General features: G+C 46.9%; 8 protein-coding genes across 8 annotated transcripts; 5 read left to right on the top strand and 3 right to left on the bottom strand.

Moving 5' to 3' along the window:
* Positions 1-98: 98 nt before the first annotated feature.
* AOL_s00006g273 (uncharacterized protein) lies at positions 99-1,869 on the bottom strand (the record flags this gene model as incomplete). Its single annotated transcript, XM_011119582.1, has 2 exons — positions 99-1,443; positions 1,613-1,869. The coding sequence occupies 2 exons, from the start codon at positions 1,867-1,869 to the stop codon at positions 99-101; spliced, it is 1,602 nt and encodes a 533-aa protein (XP_011117884.1).
* A 1,650-nt stretch (positions 1,870-3,519) lies between these two features.
* Positions 3,520-4,908, bottom strand: AOL_s00006g274 (uncharacterized protein; the record flags this gene model as incomplete). Its single annotated transcript, XM_011119583.1, has 3 exons — positions 3,520-4,610; positions 4,688-4,752; positions 4,826-4,908. 3 exons carry the CDS (start codon positions 4,906-4,908, stop codon positions 3,520-3,522), a joined length of 1,239 nt encoding a protein of 412 aa, XP_011117885.1.
* Positions 4,909-6,056: 1,148 nt separating this feature from the next.
* AOL_s00006g275 (uncharacterized protein) lies at positions 6,057-7,166 on the top strand (the record flags this gene model as incomplete). The annotated part of the gene is made up of 3 exons (XM_011119584.1): positions 6,057-6,126; positions 6,447-6,681; positions 6,755-7,166. 3 exons carry the CDS (start codon positions 6,057-6,059, stop codon positions 7,164-7,166), a joined length of 717 nt encoding a protein of 238 aa, XP_011117886.1.
* Positions 7,167-10,371: 3,205 nt separating this feature from the next.
* Positions 10,372-11,007, top strand: AOL_s00006g276 (uncharacterized protein; the record flags this gene model as incomplete). Its single annotated transcript, XM_011119585.1, has 1 exon — positions 10,372-11,007. One exon carries the CDS (start codon positions 10,372-10,374, stop codon positions 11,005-11,007), a length of 636 nt encoding a protein of 211 aa, XP_011117887.1.
* A 1,635-nt stretch (positions 11,008-12,642) lies between these two features.
* On the top strand, positions 12,643-13,978 carry AOL_s00006g277 (uncharacterized protein; the record flags this gene model as incomplete). Its single annotated transcript, XM_011119586.1, has 2 exons — positions 12,643-13,008; positions 13,121-13,978. 2 exons carry the CDS (start codon positions 12,643-12,645, stop codon positions 13,976-13,978), a joined length of 1,224 nt encoding a protein of 407 aa, XP_011117888.1.
* A 1,182-nt stretch (positions 13,979-15,160) lies between these two features.
* Positions 15,161-15,886, top strand: AOL_s00006g278 (uncharacterized protein; the record flags this gene model as incomplete). The annotated part of the gene is made up of 1 exon (XM_011119587.1): positions 15,161-15,886. One exon carries the CDS (start codon positions 15,161-15,163, stop codon positions 15,884-15,886), a length of 726 nt encoding a protein of 241 aa, XP_011117889.1.
* Positions 15,887-16,652: 766 nt separating this feature from the next.
* Positions 16,653-16,997, top strand: AOL_s00006g279 (uncharacterized protein; the record flags this gene model as incomplete). The annotated part of the gene is made up of 1 exon (XM_011119588.1): positions 16,653-16,997. The coding sequence occupies one exon, from the start codon at positions 16,653-16,655 to the stop codon at positions 16,995-16,997; it is 345 nt and encodes a 114-aa protein (XP_011117890.1).
* A 221-nt stretch (positions 16,998-17,218) lies between these two features.
* AOL_s00006g280 (uncharacterized protein) lies at positions 17,219-18,794 on the bottom strand (the record flags this gene model as incomplete). Its single annotated transcript, XM_011119589.1, has 2 exons — positions 17,219-18,614; positions 18,682-18,794. 2 exons carry the CDS (start codon positions 18,792-18,794, stop codon positions 17,219-17,221), a joined length of 1,509 nt encoding a protein of 502 aa, XP_011117891.1.
* Positions 18,795-19,583: the final 789 nt, after the last annotated feature.

Raw genomic sequence — 19,583 nt, forward strand, 5'->3', positions numbered from 1 at the left:
GGATGTTGAAATTGACGCTATTGATCAGATGATCGAAAGTGTAAAGTTTCAAGTACCCAGGACTAGAGAAAACACATGTACATTTTTGGCAGAATACATTAAACCGACCTGGTTCCTTCAGATTCCGGGGAAAACCTCCGCATCCACTGATAACCCCACTTTTCCTCCGATTCCGGTCCCAATCCGTGATACAATTCCTGGTGGAAATCCCACGCCCCATACCTCTCTCCCTCAAAAATTCGTTGATCCTCAACCGTCAGCCATACATCTACGGATTCAATTCTCTTAATGTCCGGCACCCACAGAGTTTCGCAATGCACGAGTTGGCGGCCCCCTCGGTTCCACTTCATCGTCTTTAGCTTCGGTGGCAGTAGCAGTAACTGCATCGCACTCAGAAGTTGACTAGTCGTATGTATCGAATCCGGTCCAACTTCAGCGTCAAGCTCAGGGGAAGTTTTCTCATGAATCTCGAGCGTTTTCAAATTCGTCAACTCGCTCAGGAATCCCATATCCTGTTTTGGTTTATTAGTGCGCCCGTAACAAATCCGGGTTGAGCAACAACCTTCGCCGAAGCCTGGGATGGTGGGCTTATCATGTACACATGGGTCGAATACCCAGATCCCGGCCTTAGACAACGTTAAATGGTCCAAGTTTGGAAAATATTCTTTCAATTCATTCAGCGTCTTGGGGAACCCGAGTTGGTGATGGTCTCCGCTTTCCAGGCTTAATTTCGTGATTTTAGAGGTTTGCGCTGCTACTGCTGACGCAGGATATGCGGGGGCTGCCATCGAAAACCAATTTCCTATCCTTCCAAAGCCAACAAACGTCTGCACGTTCTTGATCTCCAATTCCTTGATGCTTCCCAATAAACCCAAGACCAAGATGCGCCAGAAGTATCTCATGGAATCTACCGCGTGCCTATAGGAATGACCCTTGAGCCCTATCGAAAACCTTGAAAGAACCCGGTCGCCCATATCCTCCCTCCATAACCTCAGATCCCGGTTCGGCGAGTTATGCAGCCAGGACGCTCTTGAACCTGCCCATACTTCTCCTTCCGAGGAAATAATCTCCGACATTAGAAGATTGCGCACGTTGATGCTCCGCTCTCTCGGTAAGACGTAAGTATAGGATTGGCCAAAGGTACCGGAGTATTCATAAAACACTGGTTCTATCTCCACCTCGATATCGTCTAAGAAGGGACAATTCTGAAGCAAATAGGGGATCATATCGTATGCCCACGAATGCCTTACTCCGTTCCCCCAGAATGCCCGACCGCATACGTTTACGAGCTGGCTGTCGATGTGAACTCTTCTAATGTTGGAGAGAAGGGAGGGTGGGATTAAGAAGATGGATGGGAGGTCTTTGTTGATTCGGGTGACGGAGTCGAAGAGCTTGTCGATGGGACTGTATATCTTATGTACTGGGTCGGCAATGTGGAGAGACCTAAATTTTGAAAACGAGGGAAGTGCTTACCTGTTAGTATCCAGAATCGTTTTCCCTTGAACAAAATCGACATCGCGGAAGAAACATCGCGGAAGAAGGAGGAGAAGCAGTCGTATGGCTTGCAGAGTGCATGCTAAGGATTAAGAAAGGGTGCATTTATCATTCAGACTTTGGAAGTATTCCCGCTTGATAGTAAGTATCCCATCGGCGAGTGTAGTTATATTTGAAAAGTTGTCCAAGAATGGGAATCTTGAAGTCCAGGCTGTCGAGGATGAGCGGGTAACCGGTGGTATACCAGTCATAGCAGGCGCCGAGGAAGGAGAGGCGGTCATGTTGGTTCAGGGGCGTGCAGATGAGATAGAGGACGTCGAAGGGGAGATATATGGCGGGTTTGGAGTAGTTTGATGGCATTGATACTACCTGCATTGCTATGAAGATGGTCCTGGAATTTGATCACGAATCTCAATGGGATGTGAGATGAAGTCGTCTTTAAGACGCGGAGAACTTGTCTCAAATGAGTCTAACGAATCTCAACACATTGTGTCTCTTGTACCAAGGAAAAGGTTAGCTGATAAAGCAATATAATAGCTCTTTGCGAAAGAATCAAATTGACCGTTATAATTATGCCTGGTACAGAGCTTTATCTCGTAAAACAGAGCTTGACTCAAACACTTGATTGAGTATTAATAAGGCCGCTGTGTCGCCAATAATTCTATTACGGGCCGGGCCGGCCAGGCCGTTATGGCGATAGAACCCGCCAATTCAACAGGTCTTTAAGACTACATTTCATAGCTTGAATGCATGGTGAAGGATCAAGTGCAAGAATGAGGCGTTGCTCATCAGACTCTTTTTCTTCTGAAAGTCCCGTTACAACATACAACGTACAACAAGGCATATTGGAGAGAATACGCATGTACCTTGTGACGGCCTTCCCTGATATTTACTCGGACTCGTTGCAATTATTTGTCAAACACACTGGGTATTTAGGACTCTAGTAAGCACGGTTCAGGATAACCTGTCAATGCGATTGGGATCACTAACGAAGTGGTAACGGAATAGAAAATCGAAACCAGTTCCATCGAGATTTTCCTTTGGAATATTTATCATACGCATACTCCAGCGGCTACATTGCCTGAATATTCTCCAGACTAGATCGGTCCTATTCGGAAACTCTCTCTTTCCGAAGGAAAGGACGCACTGAAGCGTCAAGTCTCTGGTTGGGTAGTATCCTCCAGGGGAATCCAAAGACTGCCGATATCGTTGGCTGATAATTTCGACGGTCTCTCTTACCTTAGCCAGGTCTCTGAGAAGAGCGTACGGATCTGCCTTATCCACACTGTTGGCTTTGAAGATTCTAAGCATCCGGCTTTCTCCGAGGGATTTACTCTCGTACAGAGTCTTCCCGTAAGGCCCCGTCAGAAGTTTGTTCTTGACATCTTCGCTTTTGTAAGATTTGTCAATCTCCCTGGTCTCCCACCGGGATAGACTGAGGAAAGAGCGTTGGTATTCCAGTGTTGGATCGTCTCTCAATTTCTCGATGTATTTCTTTTTATGGTCAGATTATAAAACGCCATTTATGGGTCCCTCCAAGCCGGTGAGACGGTATTTTGGTGCCTAGTATTCACAGTATGTAAGCCGGTAAATCTATAAGCTCGGTCTTAAAACATGATAGGGAACTCGAAACTCAGGACTCAGTAATTTCACCATCGTTAGAGCTCCTCAGCTCTTTTGAATTAATATATTTTCATTGTTATTAACATGATTTTTTTCTCTTTTGCTGGCCCTCGAACTGGCGACATTATGGAAAAAAGGCATGAATGGAGAAGCGTGAGGAATAAACAGATCGAGGGCTAGTTAAATCGAAGCAAAAAAACAAAGGATCGCTGTTAATAAAAGGAAGTAGGAGCCGATTCCCATCCATATAATATCCCAGAATAGAAAGGAGGAATGAAATAAAGAAAAAGAGGAAGAAAGATGATGCCGATAGCTGGCGAAACAGCGACAGTAAACATCTTTTCTCGATACAGAGTAAGTTCCAGAACAAGCATTCGCATAGCATAATGTATAAACTGAACTCTAGGCGCAAGGTGGTTCGAATGGAATACCGTTTTGAGCCGTTTTGTTAATAGAATCAACTCGGTTGACTTCAATCATGTAGTCAATGAACTCCAATTGGCGGTCAATAGAGAAGGAGGAGGCCCTATTGGGACAATCGCACTCCTTGAAGTTCTTGCAAAACCCAAAGAAGCTGAGGCATTTTTTACCGCCATCGGGCCCGAATTGTTTGTTGGGTCTTCCGCCATTGAAGGTCGCGGATCTTTGTGGACAGTGTTTATAAAAGTGTGTAGGATCTCCACAATTGGTGCATGTCTTGACGCGGGTCTTTGGGGCGTGCAATCCAGTAGCATAATGTTCATACCGATGAGAAAATGGCCCGAAGGCGTGAGGGCCGGCAGCCGGGCCAAAGGCCCCTGGATGTTTAGCGCCTTGCCATTGCCCGGCAGGATGAGCGTGCCAAGCTGAGGGACCGACAGCGAAGTGTGGATGTGGCTGTGGCCCACCTTGCCAGCCATGAAAGCTGTGTGTAGCGGATGCCCCGAAAGCATTGTTATGCTTCATATACGGTGGGGCAAAGCTCCCAGGTTGAAAAGGCATTGGTGGTTTCTTAAAGGAATCGGGGCCTTTGATGGAGCTCGGGATGGCTCGAGTTACACCATTGATCGAGACTTTCGTCGTTTGCTGCTGCTGCGGCTTTTGCTGTTCTGGTTGTTGAACAGTAAACTTAGGCTCGCAGTCGCTAGGCACCTCGGTTTGTGGCCTTATCTGCCAAATGCTACTTGAGATTGAAACCCCACCGCTGGAATCGGGGCGGGTTATCTCATCGTCGTTGGCCAAAGGGGTAGACAATCCGTGAAGAAAGTGGTTGTTGTCAGGCGAAGGTGATTTGGTAGCAGCGTTTTCGATGTTGCTGTCACTATCGTTTTGATTGTTCGGCTTGGGGCTCCCCTGAAGAGAACGAAGGCCCTCCCCCGAGATGTCCGATGAGGAGATAGCGCGGGGCTCTGTTGAATGCGAGACATTTGTCAAACTTGCACTGAGGGTATCACTATTCCCTCCATCCTGGGAAGCGTTTGTCTCAGCTGATAGTTGACGAGGTGGAGAGACATCTTTTGATATGGTGATTCTCCGTTAGCCATGCCAAAATTTGATAAGATCGATGAAGGCCGGTTAGAAGCTTACGAACCTTTGGCTCCATTGTTCTGCTCGGATGGGCTGTTCGCCTGTTTGTTGGCAGCTCCAATAATATAGCTAGTATAAGAAGCACCTTGTGTTAGTATTTCTGCTGCTTCTAGTAGTTGCAAGTTTATGGTTCCTTGATTACCTTGTCAAGAGAGCTAAATTACTTTTGATCTCGGCAATATCCGCTGACTTCGAATCCAAGTCCAGCCTCATACCCTCCATCATAGAGATAATATGCTCTTTATGATTAGGGGAGTCCATCTAAACACGCAAGGACCCTCGGTTAGCCCATATTTCCCACCACGAAGTAGTATGGCTCGACGAATCCACATCCAGTCAAGAGTAAACTAGGATTAATAATGCTTGCCTTTGCTTAGTCTAGTGCCTTTGCTATTAAATTGCTCGAGAAGGATATCCTATTGATTAAATCGACACAGAAACGAATGTATAGATATTCCCTGGAGCAGGCTATAACATGCGAGTTCTCGAGAAAAGATCACAGGAAAACGAATGCAAGGGAGCCGATACTAATCTGCACCCCTTCAATGAAGAGAATGAGAGCTTCAAGGAGATAAGGAGCCCCTAGGAGAACGGGGGGTTTTATTTGATGAAATGGTGATAATGACGACGATGACGGTGAAGGTAGTGTGCGATGATAGGACGTGATGGTAGGTTGTGTGCGAGAGAAAAATAAAAAAATAAAAATTGCGGGAAGCGTTTGAGTCCTTATATAGACGTCAACACCGACCCTCCTCAGCAACAACACCACTGACATTCTTCCACTCACTATTCCCACTGCCATTGTATCTCGAAATAGTCCCAAACCCCTGGCAAACAGTATTGCCATGAGGCCTACAAAAATTTGGGGTATTTGGTCTCGGTACCAAGACCGGTTGGGTTTGGCTGGCAATACAGGTCTCCCTACCAGATGTTTGGAAGATGCACCGAGTATATATATATCCATACTGGAGCTTCAATCAGATGACGCGGGTTTCGATTCAAATATCAAAGTCCGTCGCCATGTATATTCACGGTACATGTACAATAGAGACTTGGTCCGAATAGCTCTGCAGGCGTTTAACTGTTCCGCTCTTTAGTATATTGTGTACGGGGATCAAAATTATACAAAGAGTCCGAGAGCAGCCTGAAATTTTGAGCTCTGGAAGGATTTGCAGCCTTCTAATAACTCTCCTTCCGTCTAATATTGTGACTGCTCTCTGCCATCCAAAATCTTCTTTCTATTTTCCTCACCCTCACCTCCCCAATCCCTCTCAAACCCACCGACCATCACATAACCTTTGGTACTCCTAAGCTGCCCCAAGGGACTCCCTAACGTGTCATTAACAACCAATATCTCTATCACACTACGAACGATGAAGTTCTCGATAACTTTCGAAATCACGTTCTGTCAAGCCGCCGGCGATCAAGGCCAGACGGAAGAGGGTAAGTTCGTTATCCAACTGCCTTGCTATTGGTTAAACTCCCTTGAGTTTTGCTCTTCTTTCTATATCTACGACACTCTTCTCCTTCCTCACATGTACAATTGAACAAAGACGTCCTTTCCTATATGTCCTGTATACACATGTCGACTCCGCGTTGGTTTCCGTTGCAGTTGTCGTCAACCAATAAGAACGCACCAAAAGAACACACCTTGCCCAATCAGGAAGTAAGCCACTAAAAATATTGCAACAAAGGCAACACAAAGTGTTGCTAGTTCAAGGCTGTTATAGGGAGTTTGCTAATATAGTGTTGTGAATTAATAGGGCGCGGGGATACCAAATCCTCAGCGGCCACCCCCCGCAAAAGCTGGCGGGCTAAAGCACGGGAGGTGTGGGCCCGCCTGAAAGGGCCCAAAAGGCAGCCGAAGACAGATGGGACGAAGGAGGGCATAGAAGCCCTCAGGCGAATCGTCGAATTGGAGGGGAGGTTGGAGGCGCAGGGGGCGGAAATTTTGGACCAGCTGGAGTCTCTCCAGACCCAACTCGACTCTATCCAGAGGTATTTTACTAACCTTAATATCCTAGATACTCTAGAATAATCTGGACTAATATACACATCATGGGGTTCACAGTCTTCTTTGGGCGACCAACACGAGGAATATCGAGACTAGCACGTGCAGCGACGATGATGCGGCCACCGGGGAAGGCGAGAGTTCGGATGACACCACGACTTCTGACTCCCAAGATAGCCAGCCCTCTACTGCTCCCATTTTTGGTGGGCGGCATGAGGCAGCTGGCCATTGGAGTGGAGGTCGGGTGCTCAGTCCGGACAGCCTTCCCGCTAGGTTCCGGTGCTGCCGGTCAGGGTCCTGCACGCATGATATCGCGGTTTCAGCGATAGGAGGCGTGCTCAGGCCAGAAGTCTCTTGGTCCAGCCTGAGAACCTACCGTACGGGGCTCTCTGGCGGGTCTGGGACGCCTGATAATACTGTCGCTCCGAACTCCAACTATCATTCTGCTAAAGGAGGTGCCTCCGGAGGGTAGGGACCCACAGCTTGCGACCTCCTTGGTCTTAGGTCTGGTGTCCCTAGTCCAATGGAGGTACTGAATGATGCGGATGGTAGCGGGGGGAAGGAGTGAACCGCAAAGTCAAGGTCGGGGAGGTAGATAAAAGCTTTTTTTGTTTAATTTTTCTCCTAGTCAGCTCTAGGGGGGTGACAATTGCAAATGTGATAGATGTTACTCTAGGCTTTTAATACCATCGACTGTGGAAGTCTGGTGTAATTCAAGTTCCAACTAAGATATCCTCCGCACTCCCGTAAAAAATTGCTAGAGTAACTAACACACGGAAGCTTAAACAAATATTACAACTAGTCTAGAAGCGGGACGGACCCGGAAGTATCCGTAGATAGGGCTCCTTAGCCCTCTGTAATCTATAGAGACCCTCAAACTAGAAACCCCCCGTTGACTACATACCCGCTAGAACCAAGAGACGGAAAGGCTCTCTGTAAAGTCATATTTGACAGGAAACGGTACAGTTTGGCATGCTTTCGCCTAAATTTATTATATGGCTCTTATCTCGCAAATCGCTTAGCTGCTGGAAAGGTTGCTTCTGGTTAGGTTGTAGACTCGAGACTAGGTTGTATATAATTTGATCAGGTATCACATTCGATTAGGTATCACATCTACATTCCTAATTTTTTTTGAACAAAAAAAAGATATCACATCTAAGCTACAAGTACAAAGCCATCTAGGCATATATGTGATATGGTGTGGTCGCCCCCAGAATACGAAATTTAAATCGTAAATCACGCACTCGGAATCCCGCAACTATCACACTGGTTAGTAAAATACTAAGAATTCGCTTGCCGACCAGCCTCAACCTAATTCTCGATGATATCGATACTCCAAAATCCCCGAGAGCGGCCAGAGTGAAGGTATTTGAACCCTAAGGTATAGGGCCGGGTTATACTTACATCCGTGGGTGCCAATAGCCTTGTGGGTGCCAACCCACCTAACACTTTGTTTCCTAGAGGTACATTCTGTCTCCCTTCTAGGACCCGGAAATGTAGTCCCGTTCCTAGGAAATGCACTAAATGCCACAAGTTAGCTAAGTTGTATTCTTGAAAGCTACGGCAGTGAGTCTAGATAGACCGGAAAGATAATATACAGGATATTCCGGTTGGTTGTAATGCGTCTTAGAGAAAATTATTTTGTAATTTATGTATTAATATATATGTCGGTACTTATTTAGTGGCATAAGAATACCACGAAGTTTACCTTCATTGAATTTCAACTGTTATCAATTCCACCCCCAAAAATTAAAATCCCCAGGTAATATATTTAATACGTAAACTTATGCAACCCTGTAGCGGTCTAGATACAAACGTCAACTCTCTGTCGTATTGCTTGAAATGCAAATCTTACCATCGTACCGTTTTCATCCCTTAATGTAAATTATGGAATTCACTGCGGATTTAATGATATATCGATGAGCGGTATGCGGTATATGGTCTTCTGAATCTAGATCTTACAGTTTGCCATATTCCATTGGTATGCGGATTTTGTCAGATGTGGGGTAAGGCCATCCAACCTTATACCCCCCTCGGACTTCGTAAATTCCTGCCACAGAAACCCTACATTAGGAGTATTTTAATCAGTAAGGAGAGTCGGAGAATATTCGATATTTACGCCAAAAGGAATGCTAGATCATGTGCATTCATACCCCACACCATCTCTTCTCGAACTAAAATATTTTGTGGCTTACCATTTAGTATCCACACTGGCAAAAAAAAGAGGGTTCCAACAGGACGGTCTAAACCCCTTACATGATTATATCAACAAATCCGGGGACAAATTTTTTGAAACCGTTCAAAGAGTGGGGGTTATAAATATTCCCATTAGTCTCGGGTTTTCCGTTTCCAGGCACAAGGCTTCGCTAAAAACTCTGCGATGGTGGTTGCAGCCTGCGCGCTGCTTGTCCGATGAAACCTGACTGGATTTAGAGATATAATAGAAGATTTTAAATTTAAATCTAGTAGGGGTGTGGTGTATACTTAAAAAATTTTCATCAAAAAAGAGGAAGAAGATTGACCATACGACGCACTAGAAGAGATCTCGATGTTGGGTCTCTGGGCATGCCGATGAAGAAGGCAAATATCTGACGGCTTAGGGAAACTCTCCTCATCGAATTTTCTGAATCAAGGCTAAAATTTAAAAACCAAACTAACAGCATTTTGTGGGGTAATTGGACTATCCTGTTGAATGTGGACCGAGTACAGTCGGAGTACTAGCGTAGACCATACCATTCCAGCTTTTCAGGAGTAACCCAGGAGTAGGGGGTACTTAATGTCGAGGTTACCCGACAGTCAACTTGGGAACTTTTGATTTTGGAGTGCTCGGGAGCCTTCAAACTCTTCGAACGGATCTTCTTGCACCGATGAGCTGATAACTTGGCCTAGCCTTCCATTCACTTAATCAATTAACCCTCGTTCAGTCATTCCTTGGTTTTATTCCTCCCCTTGTCAATTGTATCGGTAACTTCCATTCCGTCTACCGAATCTCGTATTTTGTATTATCACCACACTGTTGCAACACAAACGGGCGAGAAAAACCACTCGATCGAGCTATTCCTCGTCACACAGAAAACCGGAACGAGAAACGACACTGCAGACGACAATCCTTGCGCTTGCAGATTTAGCTCTCCACACGCTGTTCCCTCAGCTCAAGCTCCAAGAAATCCGCGGGCAACTTTGATTTTATCCAGTCGAATTAGACCCAGCGTTGGCCGGCAATGGCATCCGCTTCACAATTAGATCTATTCCCTCTGGTGGCTCCGTTCCACGACCAGGTAAGGATTCTATATCGCGCTTTTTGATAATAATCTTTCCCTCTTTCGTTCAACGGATGCGTAATCGATATCCTTGGAATCCGATCACGCTTGATATGCATGTTGGACAAAAACTTGGTTGGATAGATCTGGGGTACACTCCTAGATCCCACAAACCGCGGGTATTCTGGTCATGGTTTTGCTTGAGTGCATTTATGTCGAATGTACATACATGTAATGCATATGCAGTATTTAAAGCTAGCTTTATCTTCTCCGCATCCCCCTTCTGGTAACCAGTCCAGCTGACTAGATTGCTCCATTGCTCTATCGTGGCTACAGGTCTTTAATAAGCGTTCGCCCTTATCGATTTCCCACTCCCAGAGGAAAGCACTTCTTGACCGGCTCCTCGAGATCTCATTTATGTTCCAACAGCAATATTCTGCGGGCAGAGGTATTGCTATTACTACCAGCCACAAGTCGAAGGCTAGCACCCATCAATCGGATTCGAAGAAGCCTGTTGCCGCCATCTCGGGTGCCACAAACTCATTGATCGCAAGAAGGGTTGCTGTTAAGAAGCTGGCAACCCGTTTACCGTTCTCCTCGACCAAAGCCCTACACCATGCAAGGAGGATGCAGTTACTAGGCAGGAATAGTTGGGCTCGCGGACGACACCAACAGAGGAGTTTGAACCTCCTGAGGTTTACGGTATTGGGGTTTGGGGGTACGGATCCGTGGGGGGAACTTGCATTCTCGTGTGGGGAGACGCAGTGGTTTTGGATGGGAGGGAATATAATTGGTTACCTCATGGCGGATTCCTCCCTTGGTGGCTTGATTGAAGAAGGCCCTCACTCGGTTGGCGAACCGGCAGCCATAGAGTCTTTGCCTTCGTCAAACCCGAATGGATGCCGGTATCTCGAGGATATCGCCCGGTACAAACGGGCACCGACTCCGGATACCGGATGTTTCAATCTGGAGGATCTCTTGGATGACCTAGACGACTTTGCATTACCCGCAGCGGAAGATTCTGAAGCCGATTCCTGGCATCTCAGTTTCTGATGAGCGTGTTTGGCTAATGTGCTGTTGGTCCGAACCCGGCTTGCTGCACTGTTGCTCTACCTTATCAACGACGGATGTCTTAAACGGGACATGGTATGATTGATCATGAAGGAGTTCTTTCTTTTCATTATTTCTGGCGGACGGGATTGTTTTGCTCGCTTACGTTTGCTCGCTTTGTTTTTTCTGGAAAAAGTCCTGTTCATCATTCACATTCCATTTATCGAAAGTCGGTCGGTGAATGTGTAGTGTGCACATGCATGTGGGGGCCTTCTTGAACCTCCTGTCACATTCCCGGACGCACCGAGATATTTCATATCATTGGCGTTATATCACATCAGCAGCATTTCTTTATATTTCATTAAAGGTTGTTGGGGTTTCAAAGTCTGCGCTGGGCTGTATAATACTTTATATCTGATACATATTATTCTTTTCGTCTCTCAATTTCTTGAGCATTCTATTTATCGTCATGACAAGGGCATCGCGCGATATGGATCCATGCAACGGCCATGGCGTCCACATCTTCTGCAAGGAATCGCCACAGACGTGATGCCGTGGCTCCCCGGTCAATGTGGCTCGTTTGCATGGAAGCACATGCAATGGTCACCTGGACCAACCACCGTAATTTGAAAGCCATCAGTGTTCGGAAAGTACGCAGAGTATGAAAACTTGAGGGTTCCACGAACCAGGAAAGAAATATATCTTCGAAGGGGGGAAGAGGTAACCTTTGAAACCCGACTAGTTAAGGCAACCTACGAAGTAACTTGTACTGCAAGGAGACCGAATCGAATCGTAGACGGATCATACAGACATCGACAGCATCGATTCCAGCATAATACTTACCGCAGACGCAGCCCCGACGCAGGAGACTCGATTCGATACTATACTGCCGGTCAGCCAGGAAGCCAGCTAGTGCCGTGCTGCCACACCTTTGGCTGCCCCCAACGGCTTGTCGTCTTTGGTTGGACTGTCTGTGGGCCAACCCCCCAGATTTCAGATTTCTCGCTTTTCCCATGTCGCGGGATCTTGAACCATCGTAATTTCCCTCCCTTTTCCCTGCATGATCTGATCGCCTACCAGCCCAGATTTGCCATTTGCCATTTGCTGTTCCTCTCGTGTGTGCCTACATACGACCGACGCTTCGTCAATTTTCTTTGATTCCCTTTTCCGCTCTTTTACCATCCAATTGAATTCGTGAAGTCGGATTGAATTGAACCGGATAAAGTGCAGTGAATCGGATTCGAAATTTGTCTCGGTCTTGTGGGCTTGTCATTTGAGTCCATCCCCCCAAAATTAAATCTTCATAGTCGAACTGCCGCCAATACCAGACACCACTGTTTTGATAGGTCCTCTGTTGCCCTAACAGCGCCCTCACACCCAACAACTGCAAGGGCGCCTGGTCGCGATCGTTCGACTTCAACTTCTCATCGCAGCCCGTCCCAACCAACCAAGCCCGATCCTCCGTCGCCAGCCTCCTCGCGGTCACGTACTCGAACACGCTCAACATCATCGCCGAACCGTCGCAATCCACGTGTTGTTCGGATCAGGATCCGGCGCAACTCATCGGTTTCATCATCCACTGCGAACTCGCGACCGGTTTCGATATCGAGAACCGCTAGCACAACTGCTACGCCGAGAATGGCTACTGCCACTGAATCTGTCCCCGACGTTGCTACGTCCGAGACACCAGACCCACGCCGTGCATCTACCGCTCCTACCGAAGAGTCTGCCTCGGGAGTTGGTCTTCTAGACCACCGACAGTCTTACGGCCCACAAGACGAGGACGATGAAATGCAGGACCAATATCAGGATTACGTGCCTCCGGAAGAACACCAAACACCTCCGTCACGCCACGGGCAGTCGAAGCGCGCCCAGGCTGCGGACCCAAACCTTTCTCCGGCAGCGGATTACTTGATGGGTATCATGGCCGAGTTTCGCAAATTGGAAGGAAAGCTCGCCAACCTTTTGACGGAACAGGCAAGATTGAAGGACGAAAACGAAGAGGTATGTCGGTTACAAAGGCCTCGGTGATCTTAGGCAGATCTATGCGTTGGGGTGTCTATGTAGGTGTATGTGTGCAACACTGACTAATCGTACTTTGATATTGATGCTATAGCTCCGAAATCGTCCTCCGGCGCCTGACCCAACCACGCTGCAGGATCTCGAAAATCTAACTACAAAGTACAACAAGGTTAAGAAACTTTACTTCCAGAAGGAATCCCAAGTCGAGCAATTGGCGAAGGAGAATGAAACCTTGCGGGGCGATGGCGAAGAGCTTGAAAACCTTCGAAATGAAAACCAAGAACTGAACCGTGACCTAGATATCCTAGTGAAGGAACGTGACCAAATTGCACAAGATCTGGCCGCCGCGGCCAAGGACAAGGAGGCACTAGTCCAGCAGCTTGGGTCTTTCGACCAAGAACGAGATACACTGGAACGGGAACGTGAATCGTTGGAGCAGGAACGGGATTCGATTCTACAAGACCGTGATTCGGCTCTCCAGGAACGAGATTCGGCCCTCCAGGAGCGGGACTCGGTCCTACAGGAGAGGGAGGCTGCTTTGCATGAAAGAGATTCTGTTATACAGGACCGAGACGCCATTCTACAAGAGCGAGAAGATATTATCCGCGAAAAGGAAGAGGCTCTGCAAGATAAACATGATGCTTCCGTTGAAAGAGATGAGGCCAGGCAAGACCAAGAAAACCTACAGAACAGGGTCAAGGATTTGGAAGACGAGGTCGCTAAGCTGCAAGCACAAACAGCCGCCCAAGCTAATGGTGTCCGTGACAAGAGGATATCTGGGCCACCTGCCGGGCACGCTTCGACTGGATCCGATTACCCACAGGACATCCTAAAACTGAAATACGACAAGGTGAAGAGATTGTATTACGAACAACAAAAGACAATCTCCCATATGGAGGAGAGATTAAGGAGTGCAGAGACGATGAGAGCAGGTAAGCCCATCGATTCTTAACCTGTTTCCCATATCATACCGCCTTGGTCTTTCTTCTGCAATACATACCAGGGTGCCACCGTCGGAAGGGAAAGTTCGGTCTTGTTGATTCTTCAATCTTTGTGCCTTCTGCTCGTTTTATTTTGGATGGCAGAACCTATAGCATCTCATCGTGCCACCAATGGGGTTAAAAGCAAGAAAGCCACCCGCGCTCATCAAGAGCATGAAGAGGGGGACTACGAGCCAGAATATTTCTAGTGTTGTGATTGTGGCTAGAATTCTTTCCCCTCAGAACGAACCGTATCTAGAGGGAGAAGGGTCGTCTACAAACTGCTAGATTATGTCTATTCTCAAGTTTCTTTACGAAGTACACGCAAATACTAAAACAGTCACCCAAAAGAAGACGAATTCATCGCCTCCCGCGGCCCTGAACCTCTCATCTCGAGGTCGAACTCAAAGGGAAAGCAAAGGGCGTCATATGTCTCGCCCGAAAGAGATAGTTATAGGAGTGAAGGTGGAAGTACGAAGTCCCCGTCATCGACAGATGCACCTCCACAGCGGAGAAAAAGTGTAAGGAGCAGCGGAAGGCGAGGTGCAAGCTTGGAAAGGGACAGAAGGAGTACTGGAACCGATGACGATGTAATATAGACGACCCATTTGTTTGGCAACCGGAATATAGGCTCTTTGGGTAAAAGTTAGTCTCGTATTGCAAGTATCCTTGATTGAAAGTTTTCTCCCACTTGCGTTCTTTTGGTATAGCCCGTCTCTTTTCGAATTTTGTTCTTTATGTCTTGATGATACGAGTCCCATGTTTCTTGATATTGTTGAGCCTTCTGGTTAGCTGCAGTGTGTAAAGTATTGTACGGTGGCACTGATGATATAAAGCTTTTGATTAATGACCAACTTCTGTGTTCCTTCCTCACCACACACTATCAAAAGACCTGTTAAAAGCTAGACCTCCATTAACCAACCACTCTCAACCAACTTGTCGCCACCAAATTCCTCCATCTCAATCTCTCATCCAAGGACTACAATCGTTCGCATCCCATAACTATAATTAGTTCGAGAAAGTTAACATTCGAGCTAAACCTACAAGCTAGAACGGCATCAAAATGACGGAGTGGGCAAGTACCTATCTCACCTACTTATTTCACGTCAAGTGGGCCTCACAGATTTCCCGTAATCTAACCCCGACTATGATAGATGGATTGCATCATCTTTGATGCCTTTTCAACGTACTTGCTCATCCTGACCGAGAACAAAAACAACAAACCCAATTCCTGGACCCCTCCCAACGTTCTCGTTGTGCCTGTCGACTCCAAAGATGCGAATCCGAACAGCTTCAGCCTAGACGCCATGGGCCAAATAGAGCACTACAAACGAAGGTGTCTCGTTGGCATGATCCATAAGTTGAATGAGAGAGACAATGGAAAATGCATCTGGACGGCCTACAGATTGACTCTCTGTGATGACAAAGGCTTACTTTTCACAATCAAGGCGACTCCTTCAACCACTATCAGGCAAATCGCTCCGTCTACTACTAAGCCCGCCGCGCCAGGCAACCAACCGAACTACGGCATCGTTAATGCTGCAAATCACGTTGCTAGTCCCTTTGCTCAGCCTCAAGGAAATCAACCCTATGCCAATGGAAGTGGGAACCAGCAGCATAATTTCGGTACAAACCATGGCTTTGGAAGTTCAAACCCAGGCTTTGGAGGCGGCAATGTACCGGCTTTTGGAAGTGGAAATGTGGGCTTTGGATCCGGAAATCAAGGCTTCGGAGGCCCAAATCAACAAGGCAATGGTAATGTTGGCTTTGGGAATGGAGGCACTGCAGGAGGCGAATTCGAAAATCCGTTCGGTAGGTTCATGAATACGAATGGCCTTGAGGGTAGTCTATTTGCCCAACGTCCTAGCGGCCCCAACTAGCATACCCCCCATACCGATCCCTAAACTTTAAGGGCCTGATCTCTAGGAGATATTTTATTCTCCCGGCAGAACATATCTACCCTGAAATTCCATTTCGGTTGCTCTGAAGTCCCCCTCTTTTTTCAGACTACATACAGGCTCTATTGTCCGATTTAGCCAATTTATTTTATGAATTGACAAGCTTTCTGCCTTCTAGGATTTCATCACTAGAACCTTACTCTATGTCTTGTGAATTTCAAACTTCACCCTCGGCATTAGCTACAAATAGTTTCTAGCTTATCTACATAGGTAAGCTGTCTTTGGAAGCTTTGGCCAGGGTTATAGACAAACTCAGTAGATTGACACTTCATGCAGGCTCCCGTTCACTTGTTTTTGTGCTTTTGTCTTCATGGTGCCCAATTTTTATTTTGTTTCTCTACTCCAAATTTGCGTCTATCATATTGCATAGTAGCTCTAGTTTGATACAGCTTGAACCGCAGCAGGAGGAATAGTCTCTCCTTATCTCAGCAGTCTCATAACCACTTAAACAACTCTTTAACTCCTTACAAAAGCAAAGCTCAAAGCTTTCAGATCACTCCTCTCCCGATCCTACAATTGCAACCAACCAGAAATACCTTTCTCGACTAACCCTTTCTCCAATCCTTTGTTATCAATCAGGTTAGTCTAATCCGCGAAATCTATTAGCGGCGTGTATTCTATCCTTTATTTTTCGAACCAAATCTAACGTGTTCTCAAGCCATCCAAACCGCGTTCTCGAACGTTCAAAATGGAGCCAACCTTTGTCAAAGTCAGGGGTACAGATTCGATGCTCTTGATCGTCGATTCTCTGACCCATCAAATCGATATTTTGCAGATCGTCGATGGCTCAGAGACAATGGCGAGGGATGACAGTTTTGACCTCAAAGAAGCGGCAAAGATCCCTCGCAGCGCAATGAAAGCCATCATCAAATATGTTGAAAAGGAGAATAATCGTTTCGAAAGGACGGATTCGAATGTCGCGTATGCTGTCGCACGTCTACAGCTGTGCGATAACGGGGACATATTGGCAATTGTTCGCCTAGTTGAAGCTAGCCCCGAACACAGACGTGAACGTCGAAAGGCTAAGTACTAGCTATGTAATACAGTTGCTTGTGTACGTTCAATACTGCCCCCGCGCCCCCATACCATCTCAAATGCTAATAATTTTTAATTAGACTTATTTAACGGAGATTCTGCAACATTATCTACATGCGCGTTCAAAACTTTTGGGGGTATCGCAACCATGTACCTCATCGGCGTCAACGAAAAAGACCACTTATTTACATTGCATTATACTGCTTGTTTCAGACATTCTCACTGTTCCAAATAGTAGTCATCATGTCCACCGCAAACAGCCAAATGCTGCTCACCCTCGACAGTCGTCCAAGGGAATGAATCTACCATATCCATCCTCATTCTTCCGTCCATGCTGGGCTCCATCAGTGTTTTTGGAATCATCTTTTCTCCTTCGTTACTTAAGACACTAAGAACATGTGCCGCTGCTTTCGCAATTACCTCCAAGTGTGTCCCATTAGCATTTGAATAGTTATCGCATCTCCTATGGTAGCACGGGTCCTGGGCGACTCCTGTCCCAGAGTGCATTCCACCAACTGGCTTCTTGAGCGTGGACATGAAACTTGCGTAGTCACTTCCACCTGTGAAGACTGCGGCAGTGATGGGGATGCCCTTAGCAACTAGGTGATCGATAAAGAGCTTCTCAATTACGTCAGATCCGGGTGGGCCAGCCAAACCGTGTGTTTTGCCATCACCGTCGAAGACACCATAGTAGCCTCGAGAAACCATGTCGAAGTTAAGGTAGAGCAAGATCGAGTTTGCTTCTGCCTTAGACAAATTAGAGGTATAGTATCTAGAACCCACAAGTCCAAGCTCTTCAGCACCCCACCATGCGAGGCGGATTTTATTTTTCGGGAGGTAGTTCTGGAGGGCATGGAACATGGTAATGAGGAGGGAGGTTCCAGAACCGTCATCATTGATTCCAGGTCCATCTTGGACAGAATCAAGGTGGGCTCCCAACATGATGACATTATTCGGGTCGCCAGCGATTGATTCGGCAAACAGATTCTGGGTCGTACGGACGTCTTCGACAAATGTCTGGACGAACCTTGCGGGCACAGGTTCACCGGTCTCCAGCAGGGAGAGTAGTGATAGACCATCTTTGTAGTCCATGAAAGCGGTAGGACGGAAAGTCTGGGGATCAGAAACTTGGAGGATACTATTCCGAAGAACATCACTACCCTCCTGTGTATCCATGTGGATGATTATGGCGGCAGCACCGGCAGATACTGCGGGACGTAGGCGCGAGACAACGGATTGACCATCAGGGCAATCGCCACGGCCAACAATGACGATTTTGTCTTTTACATCAAGGGAAGAATAAGCATCTGGGCTGCATGCAGCGGTGCCAGTTGGGCCCTTGACAACTGCGGCTGTAACGTCGAAGGTTGTGTCCGGTCCATTGGAAGAGTAGTTAATGCTGGCGACAAAGTATGCCTTTCCAGCGACAGTGAAGCTGACGGCTTGTTGGCGGAATCGAGTTGTGAAGTCCTGTGTCCATGATTTATATTTATTGGAGGTCGCTAGGTGGGACTTGACGTAGTTTAACGACGCAGTGAAGCCTGGGAGGCCAAATGCACGGTTCCCGCCATTGTCATAAGCGATGCTCTCAAGATCCTTGAGATTGCTTAGAAGCCTAATAAGCTGAGATTAGATACGAAACAACGCACGTAGGTATTTGGAGGATGAATAGATTATAATACTTCTCCTTGGTGACGAGAGCCTGCATTCCCTCTGAATCCAGGGGTGGTGTCACCACTGCCGCATTTGCGCAGGCAATGCAGCTTGCAACGATGCTGATATATTTGACCTTCATCTTGAACTAGCGATTGCCTTAGGTCTGATTTCAAGGGCTCGAGTACACAACCGTCTATAGAAGTTCTTCAGCAAATTTGAGAGGGGCCGGAGCTCTTATATATAGAGAAACTTCTCTGGTCCTTGACTGGCTGCTGCGATTTTAAAACCTCATTCTCCTGCATGACGAATGACAATTCCACAGCAGGACAGCTAACAAGAATGGCCAAGGACATCTCGCAGTTGTTAGCATTCCAAGTCAGGATGGCGACTGGCAATCGCTCACAGACTTTGAGCAGCACCTGATTAGCTAGGATCTCGCGGGATATAGCGCACGCCCGCAAGCTTGAAAGCCCAGTGTATAATACCCCAAGACCTTCCCGCGTAGGATGGTGGGGCATTTCTTCGACGGTTACACCAAGACCTTGAGTAACTCTTGGGAGGGTTTTGATAATCCATTACCCTTGGCTTTAGGTCTCCGCCTTTCATTCTTTGCATTGTTGATCGGCCTAGCCAGGGTAGCTGAGTTGTTCCCCATCAGGAAGCTGCAAGTTGGGATTCGGAAGATTACTAAGTCGGGGTCGAGAGAACACCAAAAATGGCTCTTGTTTTAGAGAAATGCCGAAACTTCCTAAGATTAAGTACATCAAAGCTTTGGACTCTGCTCATTTCTATTACCTAGAATGTAAACTTCGAATACCGTCTGTCTACTTGGAGGGTTAAACGTTAATGCAACTACTAGATATCCCTCAAACTCGGAGTTTGTTGCAGATTTTGCGTTGTAGCTGAATCGGGTAAGCAGCTTGATTCG

The sequence above is a fragment of the Orbilia oligospora genome, assembly GCF_000225545.1.
Source record: "Orbilia oligospora ATCC 24927 unplaced genomic scaffold scaffold00006, whole genome shotgun sequence".
Taxonomy (NCBI): domain Eukaryota; kingdom Fungi; phylum Ascomycota; class Orbiliomycetes; order Orbiliales; family Orbiliaceae; genus Orbilia; species Orbilia oligospora.